This window comes from Leptonychotes weddellii, chromosome 5, assembly GCF_054177405.1.
Source record: "Leptonychotes weddellii isolate Sample4059 chromosome 5, ASM5417740v2, whole genome shotgun sequence".
Classification (NCBI taxonomy): Eukaryota; Metazoa; Chordata; class Mammalia; order Carnivora; family Phocidae; genus Leptonychotes; species Leptonychotes weddellii.
This window is the reverse complement of record NC_138373.1, coordinates 113,552,642-113,576,099: the sequence shown is the minus strand read 5'-3', so window position 1 is coordinate 113,576,099 and position 23,458 is coordinate 113,552,642. Positions and strand designations below refer to the sequence as shown.

The following is a 23,458-nucleotide window of genomic DNA, read 5'->3' as shown; positions in this document are numbered from 1 at the left end:
TGTTGAGGGAGGCCCACGTGGCAATCACTTTGCTGTTTCAGCTGCCTGATGGTGTCCCCTTTACCTCTGATATGTGCAACAGACATCCCCCAACAAACTACTCTGTGCCACCGCACTCACTTTACATCTCACTTACGTAAAGCAGATTAGAACAGGACTGCCTACTCTAGAATGGAATCGCTTCTCGGCCTTTTGGCTAAGATCAAGTGTAGAATGGAATGTGCAGTTGCTCTTATTCTGTGTACAGAAGGTTCTGCCTATGTCTCTGAGTTTAAATACAAAATGCCCACAAGTTCAAGTCTCTTCATTGGCATAACAGATTAACTATCTTTGCCTCCTCAACACATACTCATTTTCTCCCGTAGAGCCTGCCCTAATTCGGTTAGAGCAGAGTGACAGGAACTAATTGGAACATCCTTGGAAATGAACACGGGTCCATATACTAGGTGAAGTAGAGGAGGCATTACCTTATCACGTATCCTCACTCTGAGCTCGTACAGCCTACCACTGCGCCTCCTCTTCCCACTGCCCATTCTCCAACCTCCCCACCCTCACACCCACACAGGGAAAGCTGTCTCTGGGGTCTTGGCCGACCATGTTGAGATCATCACAGCTGAACAACACGTGCACAGAACTGCGGGGAGAGGGGTATTCTCTAAATATCAGATTATACAAAGCCACATAATGAGACCTTCCTATGCCCTAAGAACAGCCCATTCCCTGCTGTACTCATTCGACTGAAGATGATTTTTCCTACGGTTCTTTTTTTTTTTTTAATAGTGTTGAAGCCAATGACGGGCATTCAATTGGACTTGCTGAACACCTGAAGACTGAGCTATCATTACTTTATAGAGACTTCATTGTGCTCGTCCGTCCCTTTTGTGATCAGTCACTTGGACTTAGTTGCTATATTTAGCACAACCAGGAGTCCAGAAAGTGTTTGCCATGCAGAGCGAGCAGCATAGTGGGTTTTCGGGTGACATTAACTGACCTGAGAGCAGCTCGTTTCCACCCTGTGCATCCCGTAGGAAAAGTCGTCCGTGAATGTGATTGCATCAGAACTGATCACATCGTGGAATGAAGGCCAACCTGGGGCAGAGCAGCACCAGAACAAAACAGGACAGAGAGACAGCCTTGGGTTAGAATATAATTTTAAAGAACTACTAAGCAAAGAATGAAAATCTTTAGTATATGAATCATGCTTAACTTCTTCAACCTGAAAAAAAAAAAAAGGTCAAAAGCTGAAGGATAATATATTTCCTAAGAGCACAACTCTTTTTTAAGAATAACTTTCTCCTCACATTCAGATCACAGTTGCATTGGGAGTTTATGTTTCAAGAAGCATTCTTAGGGGCGCCTGGGTGGCTCAGATGGTTAAGCGTCTGCCTTCGGCTCAGGTCATGATCTCAGGGTCCTGGGATCGAGTCCCGCATCGGGCTTCCTGCTCCTTGGGAGCCTGCTTCTCCCTCTGCCTCTCTCTCTCTGTCTCTGTCTCTCATGAATAAATAAATAAAATCTTTAAAAAAAAAAAAAAAAGAAGCATTCTTAGACCATCCAGTAGTTTTCTAGAGTGCCTCTGGATTTATAAAGCTCTCTCTTGCCACTTGGTCTTGTCTCTCATCTTCAGAGTCACTGGGCACCCACTAGGAGTCTTAACAGTGTGACATTTTCCAAAACACAATCCAGTTGTTTTTTTTTTAATTTAAAAATTTGTTTATTTATTTGAGAGAGAGAGAGCACGTGCGCGCACATGCATGTGCCATGGGGAGAGGGACAGAGGGAGAGAAAGAGAGAAATCCTCAAACAGACTCCTCGCTGAGCACGGAGCCTGACACAGGGCTGGATCCCAGGACCCCAAAATCATGACCTGAGCCCATACCAAGAGTCAGACACCCAACCAACTGAGCCACTTGGGTGCCCCACCCCCACCGCTTTTTTTTTCTTTTTTAAGATTTATTTATTTTTTAAGGATTGATTTATTACAATTGTTCTGGCTGTTAACTTTTCAACTTTCCATGCCTCTTTAGGAAGCATGCTTTTTCAGTACTGAGTTTGTTAAAATATTAAAAAAATGACTATTCCATAGTTTCCATCTTAATCTAATTTCTTGGGACAGGGCTATCTGGAAAGCAGCTTCTATTTTATGGGCAAGAGGCTTGCTTACTTCCTAGAAGAAAGTCATAGAGCAGTGTTCTTCAGGCATCTCTAGGGAGCACCTTCTCTCAAATAGCATCTTGTTCCAATTTTAATTTATTCAAATGATTTTTTAAATATGCACACACGGCTTTAAGAAACTCAGTGATAAGGACCATAAGATTGTACAAATGTTTATGAGTGTACAGTCAGGTTTTATGTTCAGTACTTCTAGGCATGTTTTTACATATTTCCAGAACATTTGTCGGGAGTTCCTGAGCTGAAGCCCAAAATGATGGAAGAGGTGTGATGTTGCCGAACTGCTGGTACAGTTTTGTTTTTTTTTTCCTCTTCCAGAAGCCAAATTTATTCCTGTAGAAAGGAGGAAGCCCTTTAAAAATACGGTGCTTTGTGTTAATACACCAACTGAAAGAAAACAGAATGCAGACTTCAACAATTTGATTTCCAGTTTCAAACAAAACAAATTAGCTCAGGCCAAGTTTTGATAAGAAACTCCTCTAAACCCCCCACTCCCCACTAGGCAACAGTATAACTTTCACAGTTGGTGCTGGATTTAACACCCAGAGTTGAAACACTTTCCCATTCCCCGATTTGAGTTCAAGATAGCTACAAATCACCAGGAAAACCTTAATTTTCTAGATATAAGATAACATTCCTCGAAAAACAATCACACCAAGACACACCAGTACTCTTAAGAAAACTTGTCTTTCCCTGTTTTCTAAATTCTAAAGAGAATCTAAACATATTCTAGGCTACAGTTTTGGGTTTACAATGACTACTTGGCACATTTACATATTCTTCTTTGTTCAATGGCAGAAGTGCCAATGGCTAGAAAAGAGAGGTTTCAAGGTGATGTTTGAAGACATTAAAAAATAATTTAGCTATGAAACAAAAGAGAACATTCTATATTTTTTAACCTTCCATGTTATAACTCATTTGATTGCTGGTTATGGCAACTAATATTATGGAGGGACATATTTGATTTGGTAGTAAACAGGTAAAGAGTTAGGAATTTATTTTTTAATTTTCCATAAAGCTACTCTCCAACACACATACATTTTCCTATTTCTAGAATTCAGAATAGGTAGGGAGAAATGTATATAAAATATATATTCCCTCCTCCCATGCTACTTCTTCATATTATATACACTTATCTTGTTCTACTTATCATACTGGATTTTTGACTTGTTTCCATGCTTTCCTCACTAGATGGTGAGCACTTTTAAGGCAGAGTCTGCATAAACAAGAAGACGGGATGGATAATTACGGTACAGCACAGAGTCCCACAGGAGACAGAAAATATAATCACATTCCTTTTTTACAGAATAGATTAAGAAATTAGCGATGCTATTTTTTCACTGGAGTGTTCAACTTGGCTCAAACACCATAATTAAGCTTCTCTTTATAGGTAGAGTAAGCTTATTATTTACTTAGGATGGTAAATGCATGAAGACCATCTAGGTCACTAACTTAGGATTTTTTGTGAGGAGGAGAGGGAGAGGGAGCCGAAGGGTATGGTACTTGCCAATATTACACAGTCAGTACGTGGCAGAGCCAAAGCTAGAATCTGTGTATTCTGACTTTAGTCTAGGGTTCTCTTCTCACATTCCACTTTCTTCCTCAATACGAGGTCAAGACATCATTCATTTCAATACTATAATACGAAGGAGATTGTAGGTTTTAAGAAATATGTTTAGTGCCATGTCTGGATTGGTTGGTAGGTACATCGTTGCACTTAGGAGCTTCTAGGTGGAAGCAGATAATGAATGTATCCTCAACAATACTGATTCTCTCACTAACAACCAAACTGTTCAAAGAGAAAGTCCAAGAGTAATGACATAAATGACGTAATCTACTTTGGGACATGGATAATTTTTTATTCATTTATCTAAAAAACCACAAATACTTAGAAGCTCACCTTAGGTAATAATATTGAGAAAACTGTCATTTCTATTTGGGGTTTCTTCATTCTAATTCTTTCCTAATTATTGTGAATCATTGCCTATTAAAAATTTGGGGGAGGGAAGGGAACTGCTTTCAAATGAGCTATTAAATTATACAGCTATCCATTTTGTCTCCATGAATTAAATATTTATAGAATTTTCCAGAAGACTATATTCAAGAGCAGACAAGGATGAGGTGTAGTGACATGGAGTCGGGGTTCTCAAAAGATTTCAATGTTTCTGGGAAAACTGTTGACACTTGAATAGTTTATTGGTTGTTTCCCATGGCGTTGGTTAAATAGCAGAAGAAACACTAAAAAACCAACCAAAAAAAAAAAAATTCTCTTCAAAACTCCCCCAAATTGATTGTCTCTCTGCGCAGTAAGAGAAAGGCAGTTTTCAAGATGGAATATTTGATAGGTCATCCAAATCTTAGTGGAGATTGACAAGGGCAACCATGTTGAAGACTATAAGTAACCCCGTGTGATGGAACACGTTTCAAAAGAGAATCATGGCCAACTTCAATAAGTTTGACACAGGAGAACATTGAATTTTTTTCTCTAGGTCTCCCAGATAAAGCTGAAGGAGAATCCATCAGAAAAGCAAGTCCTTATTGACAATCAAACGAAGAAGGACCTTCACCCAAGAATAAATTGTCTCATGGCAGAGAAGCCACAGAGATGACAGCACTTTGAAAGCGGAATTCCCTCATCATGTGAAAGTATTTAAAGGAGGAACTCTTCACTGCTGCAAAAATCCTCAAAGGAAACCCTGCCTCCACTCCAAATAATAAGGAAAGTGCTTCAAAGAGTGATAGGCAAGACTGAAGCAATCTGGGTCTTGTTGAGAAAATTATCTTGAGCAAAAGGGGGAGGGGATGTGTTTATGTCAGTTTTGACATTAAAGAAAGATCATCCATCCTCCTTTCTTTAGGATTTCCCTTTTGGTCTTCTCATCTAACAAAACATTATTTGTTTTGGATGCATTCCATGCACTTTTTGAAAGAACAGTCATTCGAAAACCTGGATAAACAGAGTTGGCTCACCCCACCCCCAAGACATCCCTTTGTTTCTATGTGATGAGCTCAGATTGGGGGGTATTATCATTTTATTTCTAAAAATATAAGCTGTACTTTTTAGATATTAGCCTGTTGTTATCGGGAATGTCTTGTATTCAGTAAATAGATTCTCCTCTCAACGAATCCTCATCTGCAGACAGCATATAAATACAGGTAGCCCAAGCACAACAGCTGCGTGGGGCTGTCGGCAGTCCTGCTCCCGTGTGACCCGACGACCATCGGGCCACACTAATGGGCAGAAGGCCCTTGACAGTATTGGCATAATGGGCAGCAAATCCAGGATATGTTCATTTACATCTCAAATATAAGAGCAAGTGATTCCGTTTGTTAGTAGTAGATCTTTGGCGCTTGCTACCCTCTACACTAGGGTGGATTTTTTTTTTTTTTTTAGATTGCAGTAAAAAGAATTATTCCTTCTCACTCAGAATGGGGCTTACTAAAGCTGCTCAGAATCTCCTCGAACCCATCCCTGAACAGTGACACAGCTTTCCACAGGTGGTTTTCTGCTGACACACTTTAAATGTTTCACTCCAACTGCCTCCTGAGAAAAACTTGCTCTTCTCTCCATCCCAACCTTTTCCTCCTTCCTTTCAAAAATCTTTGAAACAAGTTGTTAAAACTAGCAACAGGTTATAAACAAGTTGAAGCCAATCCCATCTGTACCATATCTAGAAAATGTGGCCCTTCTTTCCCTACTCTTAATTTAACAAGGATTTGCTATACAGCTGCCACATTCCCTGGATCGTCCCCCAACCCCCAAATAAAAATGAGAAACCCCAGTAAATTAGCTACGTGACCCATCAGTAGAACACGGCAGAAACTACCCGTGCCCGAGAATTCATTAAATTGAAATGTAATTACAAACATTTTATTATCTTCAAATGCAAAATCAGTTTGAGCACAGTAAATTCCACTTGGGCTCGGGTGATGGTTTAATAATGATAAATATTTGAGCGTGGTTTCAGTGAGACACACGGGACATTTACAGACCTGTGGTTTTCTGCATGTACCAATTCTCACAGCTCTATGATTCTAGGACCGTGTTTCAGAACTTGTAGCTTTTAGTATCTCTGAAGCCAGGATCTGTTAACCTCACTGACCACGATTTACCTTATTAGCTACCTCAACCAAATAAGACTACATTTTGCGAAGACCCCCTGCTAACAAGAATTGTTTGAAGTTTAGAGCTCTGATTCTTGCCCCTTTATTCACTGCGATTCGACACTTCAAGCATTAGCTTTTATCTCATTCTTAAAAGGATGATACTCTATTCCCCCTCAAAGACCCAAAAGTTTAAGTAGTAATCAACCAAATATATGCATGTTGTAGAAAATCAAAGAGTGCAAGATGACTCGTAGTGAAATGTTCCCTTTCAATATTTCCCACCCCTGCAAACAACCATGTTTATTAACAGGTTTTAGGTTTAATTCTAAAAAATATGCTTCTGCCGCTCCCTCTTGATTCCTTCATTTTAAATCTGCACTATCCAATACAGAAGCTATAAGCCACATGCTGCAATTTAAGTTTAAATCAATTAAAATTAAATAGAATTTCAGCTCTTCAGTCATACTAGCCACATTTCAAGTTCTCAACAGTTACATGTAGTGAATGGCCACTACAATGGACAACACAGGCACTACAGGTAGAGAATATTTCCAACATCATTTCCACAGACAGAGAAATCCCCACCATCGGACAGTGCTGGTTTGACATTACAAATTGATTCCCTCCTGTCAACGATGAAGACTAAGCCTCCAGACTTCCACTAATCTCCCTTCCCTTCCCCCTTGCAATTTTTGATAGTTATATTATTTTTAATTCTTTTAAAACTTTGTTTGGTACCATGTGCCTCTTGAACTAGACCGTAAGTTCAATAAGAGTGGAGAGTTTGTCAGTTTTGTCCACCAGTGTATTGCCAATCACCTAAAACAGTGCCTGAGACAGAAGAGGTGTTGCAGAAACTGTCTGATGGATGAACACACGAATGTATGACTATCCTATAGCTTAACATCGTCAGACCCTTCAGTCTGCAAGACGGCCTTGGCACCCCATCCTCCTTCTACCTACTCTTTTCCCCCATTCTAATGCCCAACCTTAATGAAGTCTTCTATGCTTTTCTATGGGTTGATTCTAAGACTTGAAAACTAGTAAATGACGTTAGTATTATTATGGCTACATACATGTTGCTTACTGCACAGCTAAAGACTGCTGGGATTGTATCTCCTTCTCCAAAAGTCCAACTGGCATAACCCCAGGCTGCCTAAAGTCAAACAGATTTTCCTTCTTTTACACTGCATCACTATAAAAAAGGCAGGCCACGTGTTCTTTTATTTTTTTGTTTGGACCATGACTTTCTTATACAATTGTACAAATTTCCTCTGTAATTCAACATTTTACTTTTCGAATTTTAATTACAAATATTTCAACCATATGTAAAAATATGTAGAATACATAGGCATCCATGTTTTAACAGATATTAACTACCCAAGTTTAACTGATAATATTTTTTTCTATATTGTCTCAGATTTTTCTCTTTTTCTAACAAAATAACATGTTACAATTATAGCCAGATCTGCCTCCAGCCTTCTCCCCTACTCCTACACTTCCTGGTGCCCCAGAGATAATTGTTTACGTACCCTTCCCACACTTCTTTTGATTCATTTTCTACATATGTCTACATTCATAAACAATATATAATGTTTTAAATGTTAAAAATTCACATGAATGACGTTGCATCCTCAGTATCTTTTGGCAACCTGTTTTTTTCACATTATTCCTGGTCTCTAAACTTTTCTGGTCTTTTTTACAGCATCATCTTCTTATTTTATAAATGAACTATTTCAAATATCTCTGAGAATATGAACCAGAGAGTTGTTTTACTTTGGTTTTTCTGTTGTTGTCTAAAATAGCTCTGCTGCCTCTCATGCAACTGTTCTCTTTTTCTTGGTTTGTGTCTTCCATGCTCTTGGTTTTTTTTTTTTGTTCAGCCATTTCTATTTAAGAATGGAGGTCTGGGGCAGTTGTCCCAGGCAGCTGACGGGGGCTTCCTCTGCAATCAGGTACAGCGCGGGTTTATTCCTCACTAGGTCTCAACTCTGAACAGAAAAGATGACGGGGAGCTCTGGGAACACTGTCATCATCTGCTGCAGGACAAAGGTCTGTCCCAGCATTTCCTGGATACCTGCCTGGGCAATGGCTCACTCTAGAGCACAAGACCTCACTGGCAGCCCCAGTTCTCCCAGACAGGCTGTTTAATATCTTTTGAGAGCAGTCTTCCAGGTTTTTTTCCCTGTGGGTAATTGATGATCTGTCATTCTAAATATGAAAGTGAGGAAGCTGCAAAACTGGTCTAGCTGTTTTTTCAGTTAAACACCTTGTTGTCAACCCCCCATTTTGCTCTTGACAATTCTGCACTCTGAGCCCCTTCATAATTCTGCTGGGCATCTTGGCAACAACCCCTGTATGTACTTTGGGCTGCCACTTTCTTTAATCGGTCCTGCATTACAGGTGGTCACCCCGTAATGCATTGTCAGCCATTTTTTTTCTTGGAAAAATTGGCTAAAATTTCTGGTCTGCTCAACAACCCCTCCTCCACTCCAGTTCTCTTTGCAGTGGGGTTCTCCTCCTTCCCTTCTGCTTCCTCCTCCTCCTCTTTCTTCTTTTCCTTACTCTCACTTTAAAGGGTTCTCTTGGGAGAGAGGGAAGCAAACATGTATGCTCAGTCTATCATCTTGAACAAGAGGCCGGGATTTCTTTTTAATAAACTACAGATTTTAGTCTCTTGATCTAATATTTTATGAGAAGCAGGAATGGATTTCAGGCATCATAATTTTTCTATTAACCACAATTATATAATTTTTTGCCTTACTGATAAGACCCAAAATCAGTGTAAGGTTTAGGAGCTTTAACTGGCTCAGATTTGACTCTATCTAAAAAGTGATTCTGGGCTAACTGCATGAGAGTATGACATCTGCAAAGACCCCTGAGTTAGAACCACGGCAAGCCAGAGTAGGCTCCTCCCAGAACTGGTTCGGTGGAAAAAACTTCATAGACCTCTTTTCTTTTTTCTTTTCTTTCTTACAGATTTTATTATTTGAAAGAGAGAGAGATCACAAGCAGGGGGGAGAGTAAGGAAGAAGCAGACTCCCGCTGAGCAGGGAGCCCGATGCAGGATTCGATCCCAGGACCCTGGGATCATAACCTGAGCCAAAGACAGACACTTAACCGACTGAGCCTCCCAGGCGCCCCATAGACCACTTTTCAACTCTATATTTGATCATTTGTTATAGTGTAAGGATGCACTATATTTCTGCCTTCCTGCCACTGCCAATATAAGGACAAGTATCCCCCTATATGCTGATGACACGATTTCATTACTGCAAACAAGCAGTAAGTCTCAAGAGGCAAACTATTCTAGTCAATAAAATGGTTTAACAGTAATTATGACAAAAAGAAAACCATTGGTTTTGGCACACATTCTCCCATGCTCCACTCAGCTTTATTAAGCAGTACCTCAAATAAAAACAATACTTAAAACACTTATCTTGAAAAGCAGGGAGTTTAAAAAAAATAAAAAGGAAAAGAAAAGCAGGGGGTTTAGAATACATAAAAAATAGCCTAGATCTATAGACTCCAAAAATTCAAGAAGACAAAAAAAAAATGCTACAGTGCAATATACTATTCAAGCATTAATTTTATTTTGGTTACTAATTACCTCGCTTTTTCGTCTTGTCAAGTACCCCATAGTTTTAAGTGGCCGTGGCATTTTGAATGCCAGGGACATGCTGAACGATGGCATGATGACTGGGGGCCACCTGAAGCAGACTAGTAACGTGATCAGATTGGTGCTTTAGGAAGATGGTTCTGGAAGCAGGCTGGAGGGTGGGAGATAGAAGGATGAAAACAGGCACATCAGATGGAAGACTGTGGAAACAGAAGGGGTGAAGCTCTAAATGCAGCATGTGCAATGGGGCTGGAGAGCAGAGGAGTGATTGGAGAGAGACTAAGCAGTCAGAACTCGCTGATTGTGGTGGTGCCTGTTGGGGAGTGAGGGAGAAAGGTAGGGTCAAATTACTACTAGGTTTCCAGTTTGTACGACTCACTGGATCATGCTAGTTATACATGTTTTTCAGGGAAAATAATAAAACCCGACTAGTACGGAACTCTCTAGGAGCAGAGGGATGTGTGAGCTCAGAAGTGAGACCCCAGCTAAAGATACAGATGTGAAAGTCATCAGAGCATAGAGAACAGTAAGGTTATGGATGAGGATATGTAGAAGGCAAATATAAGGGGAGTGGAGAACCAGACAGGTATTTAAAAGGTGAGCCGAGGAATAAGAGTCAGTGAAGGAAAATAAAAGAGAGCATTTCAAGAAATAGGAGGACGACAAGGGAACCGAGACAGAGTCAGATCATGGAAAAGTGTTTGAGGCTGGAGGACAGTCCCCAGTGACATAATCTACAGAAAGGGCAAGTCAAATAAGATCGGAGAGGAGACGGCTGAATTCAACAGTTGGGCAGCCTGGTGGACTTTAGGAAGAGCCATTTCAGTGTGATGGACAGAAGCCAAACTCTATCGGGCTGCAAGGCGTTTGTGAAGTGGCATGACTAAAGACTGCTCTTCACAAAGCCTGGCAGGGAAGGAAGGTAGAGCAGGTTGACGACTCGCAGGAGAGCATAATGCTATTTATGCGAACATACTCGGATCCTGGGGTCCCTCCCACCAATTCCACCACTCTCTGCTTTCCACAGGTTTAAAATTTTACAGTATTTTCTCACGGAACTTTCAAATAAAATGAGTAATATGAAAATTTTTAGACATGCTAAAAATCTTAAGCATTGCTCAAATGCTCCTTAGGATATTGGACAGAAGCTATGTCTGAAGAAAGACTAAAATAAAATTCCATCCCTAGAATCTTTTTTAGCTTTAATTTATTTTTATGTTGTTCATTGCTATCGCTCCTACTGTCCCTTAATCTACCAAACTGAGAGTAATGAGAGTCATATTTTAAATGGCCGTGGTAATCTGTTTTGCCTTTTGGCACAAAGTAGGCGCTCAATAAATATGATTAAACAAATGAATCCAGAACTTTAACTCTAGGTCAAGTTCCCCTGTCAAACATGCTCACAGCACCCAATATTTTCTCTTCAAAGCATGTCTCACAGTTTGTAATTACTTATTTATATGGGTAATTTTTGATTAATGCCCACTTCTTTCCCTAAACTCCACGAGACCATGACTGCTTTGTTTACTATTCTAGCGTCAACACTTCACTGATAAAAATATTTGTTCAATGACTTAATTAATAAAGAATATATCATATCTCACCATTTAACAACAGAACTGGACTGCATTAAGAGATTATCACTTGGGTTAGATGTGCCAATCACTAGGCCAGTCAATGAAATTTTAAAAAGATAGGGAAAGAGTCTCTACTATTTCTCTCTAGGCAATTTTTGTTTACAAGTATCAAATTGAATATAAGGTTTCCTTTCCTGCCTATCAAAAATAGTACATTTCTTCAAACTGATTATTAGTAATTTCTTCTCTACAAACCACGTCATCCCATGACCCATAATCATTTCAGGCATTTGAATCTACTGAAGGACAATATGACCAGAGACTGTCAAGAACACTGAGGTGTCCTTTGGGCAGTGTGAGCATCTGGTATCTATTCTCTTTGGAGATTAATAATGTAGCTGCACTGCAGCAGGCTTTACTAATTCCTTTGAGCCCTGCACAGCATTTTTAAATGGTTCCAAACACACAAGATCTCTAATTGGTATGGATTTCATCCATAGTTTTCTTGCAATCGCAAAATATCTCAGAAACTCCTAAGAAGTAATTGACAGGGACAAGCTTCCCTGTTTCCCTTTGAGGAGGCAGGTATTAATAATTTTTTTTTCAAGTTCAATGAAATTACTGAGCTCAAACAATTTCAACCAAAAAACTGAGGAAGGGGACTTTATTTTCCCTGTCTGAACACTGTCTCTTGCTACTTTAAATCATAGTTAATGTTTTAAAAAAGTATATCTTACACATAAGTCAGTTGTAGACTTTCAACATCAAAGGATCTGAGCAACATCACATGTAACAACCTGACCTTTGGCTATAATTTCTAAGTGCCATTAAAAAATGTCTCTCAAACTGGTTTTACATTTAGTGTTGACCTAGTAACCTTGATCCAAAAACATTCAACTTTAGATGATTATTTTGTTTTGCTTCCAAAAGCTCTTCAGTCCAGTGAGGCATCCATTAGGAAGCTTCACAGACAGTTGAGTTTGCTCAGAATTTATTAGCTACATCGAACAGGAGGATGGTGATTTGGGTTGCTTGCTGAGTGAAGATTATTTACTGTGCTTAGCTGACTTTAAGAATACCAGGAGGGAAATTCAAAAAAAAAATACAGAGTCTATTCTCAGCAACATGCAATCCAGACCAACAGTGAAATAATGCTCCATTCAACTGCAGTCCTGAATTAGGTCTATTCACCACATAGCATCACTGGGGACTGTAAAACCATTATTCACATTCTTTAGTTGGGTATCCATCAAAAATTTCAAGTAATTTCTCTCTTAAATATATGTGCCTGTTAAAAATGTAAGATTACTTCTTCTGAGGGAGCTAAGTGTTAAAATTCTTTTACTTATCTAATTTTCCTCCTGATATTTTTCTCTAACTGACATCTCTCTAAATTTCTGAATAGGCTTTAGATTGTTTTTCTATTATATACTTTTAAGTGCTACAATAAAACACTTCCTTATTTTCATAAATGTATGATCCTTCACTGGTCTACATCACCTTTTTATGATGCATCAAAACTTAGTTCACCTACTAGGATTTAAATTTCTGACAACCCATCTTGAAAAAAATATTTTGAAACAGAACAGATTACTCAGAAAAGCTTTTAAACACAAATATTTTAGAACAAAACAACAAAAGATGTTCTGCCCTTATAGCAGACACATGGCAAAGTTGAAGCAATGTATTAAACACTGTACATCCTGTAACATATTAAAATTTTTTAATAAACTACATCAAAAAGGCATGAAGCAAACTACATCAAACCAAGGCATACTCTGATAGCTATTTGTTCTTTTTAAAGGCCTTTAGGAAAATCTTTTGCTTAGGCTCAATCCCCATTATTCTGCTCTTCTTTTTCACTCACATTCTAATACTCTATAACTTACTGCTTCTAAATTTTTCTGTTTATTGTCTGTATTTCCTCAACCAGAATGTAAGCTCCACATTGGCAGAGATAATTCTTTTGTTCCTGATGCATTCAAAGTGCCCAGAAGGGTGCCTAGCATTTAATAAATTTTGATTGAATGAATTTTCTATATACACATTCTTGTTACTCTGGAAATCTGGGATTTAAAAATAATCCTTGTTTTGTTTTAAAATACACAGTTACAAAAGTCTTTGTTATAGAATTATGTATAGAATCTCTAGGTCATTTACTAATATTTATTGAAGATTTTGGCACCTGGCTGACAGTTTTCTCTCTATCTAAAATTCCTACCTACATTCTAAAGACCTTCTAGGGTAACTCACTTAATACCCCTCATATTAACAGCTCTTTGAGGTGAAACTAAACCATTCTATGGAGCCAAGGTCCTGTATCAAGCAAGACCCATGGGTACAAGTGGCCTTTGCAATTCAAAAGTTTCAATGGCTTTGATTCTGACCACTAGCAAGTTTAATGCATTAAAAATTAGATGTCATCACATGAAAAAAGTTGAATTTCAGATGGATGAAATTGGCTAAAGTAGAATGGTACTTCACACATATTTTAATTTGGCCCTAGACAACCATGACAAGAAACAAATGAGTAATATTCCATAAAGGTCTAAGCACATCCACAATATATACCATGGCCTATAGGCTGACATATCGTTCGTTAGTTGTGCAGTAATATTCAAGTCTTACCCCTCCAAACCACTTGTAAATGAAGCAAGCTGCAGGCACAAGACTTAGCTACTTAGTACTAAGTAGGCACTACATAAATGTTTGTTGAATAAGTGAACCAAATTTGCGCTGAAGAAAGTATTAACAAAAATTGTGAAAATGATAACACAATAAATCAATGTCTCTGTTTCAGACTTTTTTGACAAAGATCACCTCTCAAGATCACCTCTCACCTATTATTCCTTCATCACTACCGACCAGAGTATAACATGGATTACTATCTCTTGGTAATATGTCATGGACACCTATGTGATTTCTTTGATCTTTTCTAGTTTGAATAGCATAAAATTGTGGAAGGCATGGTCAACATCCATACACATAAAGTACCCTAGCACTGTAGTCACAGTATATAGTCTCCTTTTATTTAGATATTTGGCCTCCTTTTAGTATAACAAAATTTTTTTTTTAATCTCAGTCATGTATTATTAAAATCATGATCTTAAAAGCTAGGTGAAAATTAATTTTTAATTATATTTCCCATATTAGAAAACTCCCATAGGAGAAATCCTTTAGAGGGAATTTTGCCAAGGTCTCGTGCTACATAAAAGATTTTTAAAAATCATGTACTTTGACTTAAGGTATAAATCAAGAGCCAATATAATAGCTCTTTGATCTTTAACAGTTTTTATTTTTTATTTTTGTGCATTTTTATTTGTAATGTCTCTCCCACACAAATAATTTTTACCTCCCATTTGCTCTCAGCTCCCATTTGTTCAGTTCCAGGTATTGCCCTGAGTTTCTGGCTTGCACAATATCTTAATTACTGTTTTAATGCCTTGTTGCTTAACTCCCATTGCTATTTAAAAATGTCATACACACATGTATTAACCATAAGTAAACGCATAAATGTGAATATATCATACGTACTTTAAGTGCAACTTTTTCCCTAGTTTTTTGGCCCTTTTCCTCATCCTTCAGGAAATCTTATGTTAACAACCTAATAAGGGTTCTACCACATTTTTGTCCATGTTCTTATAACCATACAAAATATTAGGTATCCATACACACATAAATGTAAATGTTCCTGTAGCTGCATAATAGTCCACTGTGCAACCATCCCCCACTGACAAGAATGACTTTGTTTCCACTTGTTTTCCTCTATGAAACATACTGTTCTAACAACCTTGCACATATGCTCCTATCTCTGGTAGAACTTTTCTTCCTATGGGATAGATTCTTAGGAATAGGATTGCTAAGTCAAAGGGTAAATGTATTTTTACGTTTAGTAAATATTTCTAGATGGCTTTCCAAAACAAATACAGTTGAATACCCTTTTCTCCATACCCTCCATCAGTAACAGGTGTTGCAGCTTTTAAAAACTTCCAGTAAATAATTGCCAGTAGCTCATTTCAGCAAAATTTGTATTTCATTGACTATTTGTAAGATAGTCAACTTTTAATGTTTGTTGGCTATTTGCTTTTCTGGGACTTGCATCTTCATATTCTTTGCTCTTTTTTCTATTGGGTTATTTATTGTCGTTATTTTTCTTTGCAATTGGTAACTGTTCTTTGTATATTACAGATGTTAATTAATGGCCTTTGCATTATAATTATCCTTTTATATCTGTTGCTTCTGTATTGACTTTGTTTATGATTTTTTAGTCCCTTCCTTTTGCACTTTCTGGGCTCCTGGCGTTGGTTATTAAGAGCTCCCTGCCTCTGGACTACATACATGATATTCTATATTTTGTGCAGGATTTTTGTCTTATTTTGCATTAGATCTCAATTCATCTGGAATTTCTTTCAGTATATGAAATAATATTTCAATTTTATTTCCTCTCAAATGGAAGAGCAGCTGGGCCATCAACAATATTTAAATTGTCCATTCTTGACTGAATTGAAATACTATGTTTAACTGGTATTTATTTATATATTCTCTAGTCTGCTCCACTGATGTACTTATCTATTTCTATACAAATATAATTTTATTATTGTGGCTTCATAGCATGTTCTTATATTAGGAAAGGCAAATATCTACTTACTGGTTTTCCTTTTCATAAATATTTCTGCTTGGGTTTTTTTTTTTTTTCTTAAATGGGTTCATTACAAGTTAATTTTTTTTGATCTTTCAAAGAATCATTTTTGAGTTCGCTTTTTCTCTCCACAATTGTTTAATGTTTTCTATTTCATTTACTTGAGCTATTATCTTTATTCCATCTCCCTAGTTTTTATAGTTCCTTTTATAAAGTTCCTTTATTTTTCATCTTTTTTTCCTTTAATTATGAAGATATTCAAGGCTATAAATTTTCTTCTTCTAAATATAATGCTCACCATATCCCATAGAGTTAGATATTTATTGCTGATTTCATTGGATCATTATAAAAATATGGCCTATAAAAATCTCTGCTGTCTAAAATTTATTAATATTTTCTTTGTGGCCAAGTAAATGATCTACTTTTTAATGTTCCATGAAAATACAAAATTACATTTTTATTTGAGGGATTTTTTTAAAAGATTTTATTTATTTGAGAGAAAGCAAGAGAGAGAGAGTGCACGAGCGGGAGGGAGGGGCAAAGGGAGAGGGAGAATCAGACTCTCCATTGAGCAGGGAGTCCATAAGGGACTCAATCCCAGGACCCTGGGATCATGACCTGAGCCAAAGGCAGACGCTTAACCAACTGAGCCACTCAGGCGCCCCTGTTTGAGGGATTTTTTAAATTTGAAAGATACTTTATATATCTACTAAATCAAGTTTATTGATTGTATTATTTGGTTATTCTATCTCCTTACTTAGTTTTGACTACTCATATGCCTCAGTCTGAAAGAGACATAGTGGAGTTATCCATGATAACTCCGTATTTTAAAATTAAATTTTCTTTCAAAGATTCTGATTCATACATTTAGTTGTTATGTTATTTTATACCTACAGGCTTATGTTTGCTCTATACTCTTCATGAATAATGCCCTTTTATTATCACATAATTTGCCTTTTTATCCTTTTGTGTTTTTAGCTTAAATTCTACTTTGTCTGATGGTATATGGCCATTTCTCCTTTCCTTTTTGTTTGCTTTGGCCTAATGTCTTTTTGACAATCCCTTTATTTTCAAGCTTCCTTTGTCCTTTGTTTTTGTAAGTACCAAATAGCTAGATTTGAACTCAATTTCTGACTATTTCTGTCTTTTATGGGAATCAGTTTGTTGATATTTGACAACTTAAATTATCATATTTCACTCATATGCAGAATTTTAAGACACAAAACACAGGATCATTGGAAAAGGGAGGGAAAATAAAACAAGATGAAATCAGAGAGGGAGACAAACCATAAGAGACTCTTAACTCTAGGGAACAAACTGAAGGTTGCTGGAGGGGAGGTGGGTGGAGGGATGGGGTCACTGGGAGATGGGCATGAAGGAGGGCACGTGATGTAACGTGCCCCGGGTGTTATATACAACTCATGACTCACTGAACTCTCCCTCTGAAACTAATAATACACTATATGTTAGTTAATTGAATTTAAATTAAATTAAATTAAATTAAAAATAAACAACTCACATACCTATCTTCCTTTCATCTCACTTTATATTTATTATTCATTTTAGTTGTGTTTTCCCCTTGTTTCTGCTGTTTGGACCAAATTCTTATGCATTCTATTTTTCTCCCCATTGTTACATCACTTTCCCTTTGTCTACGCTCACAACACTGAGTTATCTACAAAACATTACCTATAAGATACAATTTCCTCCAGAAAGACCCATTGTTTTCCAAATCATGATGCTTTATCCTCCCTTTCCTGCTTCCCCTTCTTCCCACCCATGTGAGATAAAGCCTTTAGAAAACTTTCCTCACTTTCCTCCTCTCCTCATCTCTACACATTCACCCTGCCATCTTCCAGATTCCAGGGTTGCAAATGAGAAATCTAATACTAACCTGACACTTCTATTGTGAATTTGGAAGCTTATACAATTCTCCCTTTATCCTTGAAGTGCAGGAATGTCATCAGGCTAGGCTTTAGGTGCCTATGCCTTCTTATTAATCCTACATAGAATGTGGTGAACCTGTTCAAGCTGCAGGTGATGGGGTTTAGGACATGTTACCCCAAAATACAGCAGCTTGACATATGGAATATTTTAGGCATTTGAGAAATAGCATGACCCTCCCCTGAAGCAGGTCATAAAATCTTCACGTGAGAGGTGCTGTGCCTAAACCTGGAAAAAGGGAACATCCTTATCTCCAAGACTCAGAAAGCACTGAAAAGAAATTGGAACGAACAGGCCTCACTATTTCCCCCAATCTGCAACACTTAGCTCATATCCTTTTTTATTCTATCACATTTTTTCATGAGTCTCCACTCTTCATCAAACCTAGCAGGAAAACTCAGGTTAAACCACTTCTTTGGGTCTTCATTTCCTTATGAAGGTTTTCGTGTCATGTAAAACATACTAAAAAATTTGCTTGCTTTTCTCTTATTAATCTGCCTTTTGTTACAGGAACCCCAGTTGAAAGATTAAAAGGGTATAGGAAAAATATATTTTTCTTCCACTACACAGGCTTGAGTCTTTCTTTAGGTTAGAAAAAAAAATTTTTTTAACATCTATTCTTTATACGTTAAGCCTCCCAAAGCTATTTTGCAAGTCTTTCCATTTTTCGTTCATGATATAGACCTCTGTTTTTACTACATGCTTTCAGATATTTCTTCCAATTGGGGTGTCAGCAGTGGCCTCCTTCAATTTACTTACTCAACTGTTTAGTCGCAAAATCATGATATTTTCAAATCTCTACTTCTTGGAGAGGCTAGACATGAAGTCCTTTAATTGTATCAGATACTATATATCAGCTGCAAGAAAGAGACGATGCAAATAAAAGTGGCTTAAAAATTAAGAAAATTATTAACTTATGTAATAAGGAGTCTATGTTTATGTGGCTCCCTGTTGGTCCAGTAAATGGTACAACTACCTCATAAAGGCCAATGTGTTTTCCTTTGTCCTCCTCATCCTGTCAGTGAGGCCTCCCCTCATGGCCACACAATGGCTGCAGCAATTCCAAACACCACAGGCAGACAGGACAATATCCAGTGAAAATGGAATGATTTCCACTAGTGTGTCTCTTTTTATTAGTGAGGAGAACTTTTACCAGAAACCTCCACTTAGATGTTCCCTGGGATGCAACTGACCAGGAATGGGGCATCTGTCCAAGCTGAAACTAATCACTGACAGGGGGAATGGAACTTTATGATTAGCTTAGGTCAATTATTATTCACCTGGGGAGGGAGTTACTCTGCCCTGAATAAAAAAGGATGAATATAATTACATTAGGCAACCAGTGTCATCCCAGTTGGCTCTGTTTGTTTGGTTTGTTTGGTTTGGTTTAGCTAGAGTTCTATTTCATCAGATATGTGACTCTTTGTTTTGATTGATCTCATCTGAATGCTGGATTCCCTAGATGTGTTGCCATTTTTCTTTGTTGGCCCCTTTGGCCCAGGACTCATTATTCACATAATCCAAAAGCTGGTAGTCCTGCAGACATTGGAAATACACCGATGAGCTGCCAGATCTTGCCAAGGACATGAGGAAGACAAAACCTCCTTGTATCCAAGTTTCCTCTGAGGGACAGACTCAGCCTAGATACTTAGTTTCTTCTTAACCTCTTGGGAGCAAGAAGGCCAGGTACATTTATGAATGGCTATGTTAATCTTTACTCCTGGAGTCCATGAATCTCAAACTCTTGCAATGATCTGTCACATTAAAAATCTCACCATCATGCTCCATGACACTTCTTTCTGGTCCCCCAGTCCATAAGGCCAAAAGCTTTACCCAAGTTGTCTCTACCAAGATTCCCATCACTATGTAGGTCATGAGATTCAGAGAGACTAGAATGGAGAGTATAAGAGTAGTCAGCCATATGCAAGTCCATCTCCAATGAACATTATTGTTATTATTTGTCATAAGCTGTGCTAACTGGCTTACATTTCTTGTCTTATATATACCTCACAGCAACCCTATTTATCCTCATTTTACAGGTGGAGAGACTAAGGTTTAGAGATTATCATGTATCTTTCACAAAGCCACTTTCCTGTGCACTATTAAGTGGTGAAGTTTGCATGTGAAGCGGGATTGTCTCCAAGTTTTTGCTTTTAGACACTACACCAAACCATCTCTGTGGCAGCTCAGAGAGTTGTCAGGTCAATACAGAATATATTATGACAGAATATAACTAGTGATGAAAGAAAAAAAATAGAGTAAGAAGCTACAAACATTTCCTGAAAGCCAAAAAGTCCACATTCTACCAGACAGATGATTAATGATTTTTATAAATTTCCTTTTCAATAAGTAATATTATATGTATGAAATCCTGAGCTGCATGTCCCATGCTCAATATGCTAAAAAAATATCTTTGAAAATGATGAAATGATGATGTAATGCCCAAAGCAGGGTTTGTTCCATGAGCTTTTTGGAAATCTGGTGAAGCTTATGGACCCCGCAGGATAATGTTTTTAAATGAATGAAAGGAAATACATGGCATTACAAAGAAAAAACAATCATTAATGTCATCAAAATACTGAAAAAAAACCCCACAAATTTGTGACATAGTAATAAATGCACTTTTTTTTATTAACAAGCTCTAATGGTGGCTTTAATAATTGCCATAATTTTGAAGTGGTTATGAGTATAAATGTTATTTTAAGATATCTGTGACAACTGTAGTATGATATGAAAATATCTATGATTTCTATTGGTTATAAAGTCACAAATACTACTGTGGGTTATTTTTTACATCTGCAATTGAAAGAAATTGTGATTAGTTAAAACAAATTTGGATTTCTTTTTCATCCAACTTCATGGATCCTCCAAATTCAATCCAAAGCCCCAACTTAAGGATTCCTGATCTAAAGCCTGTGTATGCCTAAATAATTCATGGACACCATTTTGAAATTTCTTAATCCTCCCTGGTTTTCCTATCATGACTTTTCCTAGAATACAACCACTTTTTACAGCTCAACTTTTAAGTAGGATGTGTTAAGTGGAAAAACATGGTATTTAAAGTTTAATTTACACACATGCACAACTAGGTTCAAATCCTAGCTCTGCAATTTGCTATCTATGAAATATCTGATGAGTAATACAACCTTACTGAGCCTCAGTTTCTTCTTCTGTAACTTGAAATTTAAAAAAACCACTTCCTGAGATTATTGGGGATTATTGAAAAATGAATGAAATACCTGGACCCTATCTGGAAAAATATTAATCCAAATACATATACCAAAACTTCAGGAGTTCACCGACCTTGTGTTACTAACCCCTCTGACTTATCTTTTACTGTGACCTTGATAAATTCTTTTCTAATTAGAAATGAATGTCAAGACCTTTACCTTCCAGAGAAGGAGGAATGTTGCCTAGAAGTCCATCAACACTTTGCTAGAAACTTTCACAAAATGTTATCAAAATCTTTCAAAGTGCTTATTAGAAAACATGACAACCTGACCCTCAGTGACCAGTATAGCGTAACATTATACTAGCATAGTTAAACAGGTACACAGATTTTTAGAAACTTGATGTGCCATTCTTTATTCAAAATCAATACTGCTCAACCTGTAACTATGATGAGGTATTATGACCAAATCTGAATTAAACATCCAGAGAGATATGTAGAAACATGGAAGAGATTCAGAAGACAATCACAAATACAATAAAAGGGTTAAAGGAAATGGCTTATACAAATGGTTAAATAAACTAGTAAGTAAGATTATGTAGTCTGCCAATAAGAAAGTTAAAGAATAAACTCAACATAGTCTTGAAATAGCCAAAAACATTTGTAAATATAGATTTGGTCTTCGCCAAAAGATGGAGAAACAACAACAAAATTTTAACAGGAAAGTGCAAAAAATCAGAAAGAGTTCTTTATCTCATCTTATAAAACAAAAGTAACTGGATTCAAAGTACAAATCAGAGATTGACTTATATATATTTTCCCTGATGATGGTATCAGCATTGTTTAATTACCAATATTCAAAACTCATCTGTTGTATTCCCATATCCACTTAGTCATTAACTACTATGAGTACTATTACCTCTAATTTCCATCCCTTCTCCATTCCTTAGCTACCATCAAAATTTGCCTCACTATTTTCTATCCAGACACAAGACCCTCCCAGCCCACAAGCTGTGAATAAGTAGCCTTTAAACCAGGGAAAATTCTACATAAGACAGTGACAAGGGTAATTTGAGCATACTTCGAAAAGTGAACACCTCAAGGGCAAAGATTCTCCATTACTAAAGCTTTTCAAAAAAATATGCCAGTCTTTGCAAAGAATCTAGGGAAATGATCAAGTTTCTCCCACCAGATAAGGTAACTGGAAAGCCTGAGAGGCTGCATCTAGCTAGGCAGCAGGGCAGTTACAAGTGGAGTGAGTCATCTGTCATTGGGCTGCAGTGTATGGAGTGGAGAGAATATCAGAGAGCAACAAAAGCAAAAGCCAAGAAGCAGACTCTGGGCATAAAGCAGCATAGATGCAAACTTGATGATTTCCCTTAGCAGAAATCAAATGAAATCAGTTTTTGAAAAAGCCAAGAATATTTTTTCAGTCCTGAAACTAGGAACATTATCAACATCATGCAACAACCTTTGAGAAGTGCTATCTGTGAAACAGAAATTCAGAAACACCCCAGACAGCCCAGTGAGGATGCCCAGGTGTGTGGGCCACCACCAGGAGGGGTGGAAGCAGGCAGCCAGAGTCTCATTCTGCACGTGACAGCTAAAGAAAAGACGGACATCAGGGCAACTACTGAAATTTGATATTAAACATTTCTGGTGAGGGGAAGTGGGACTTGGAGAATGATTTGGAGGATGTTAATTGTCTTTGCTGACAAACAAGGGTAGGAGAGAGAATGAATAAGAGGGAATCACTCTCCCCAAACATAAAAAACAATGGACCACATTAAATGTATAATTCAAGGCCTTTGGGGCCTCCGTATCAGAGCACCCAAAGGGTCCACTCTGAAGTGGAAGGACAGTTCAAACTTGGAAGGTGTCCCCAAAGTCAGCAAGTGCTGAATACAGGGCTTCTAGATGCAGAAGAACAAACAAACCAGTCATGCAGTGAAAGAGGACCCAGCGCTCCTCCTCCTCCCACAGTTCTCCGAAGCCACTGATGGGTTAACAGTCCATGCTCCTCATGCTCCTGTGTGAAGGCAGAGAGCCAAATTCCGGGTAGACAGGGAGGAGGAGACTCAAGGAGAAAACACCTACCACCATTTTTGGACAAAAAACTTTAGAACTGCCCTTCATAAATGAGTAAGCTAAAAAAGAAAGGAAAAATTTCTCCAGTGAAAGAAGTCTAAGTACTCAAAACACAAGTAATGTTGGGTTTTTTTTTTTCGCCC

General features: G+C 37.7%; 1 protein-coding gene across 2 annotated transcripts in view; it reads right to left on the bottom strand.

The window, feature by feature from the left end:
• MSRB3 (methionine sulfoxide reductase B3) overlaps positions 1-23,458 on the bottom strand; it is a 166,154-nt gene that overhangs the window by 10,141 nt on the left and 132,555 nt on the right. For both annotated transcript variants that reach the window (XM_081822004.1, XM_081822005.1), the window contains one exon: positions 992-1,089. In XM_081822004.1, coding sequence (XP_081678130.1) covers positions 992-1,089 — 98 coding nt within the window. The remainder of the gene's footprint in view (positions 1-991; positions 1,090-23,458) is intronic.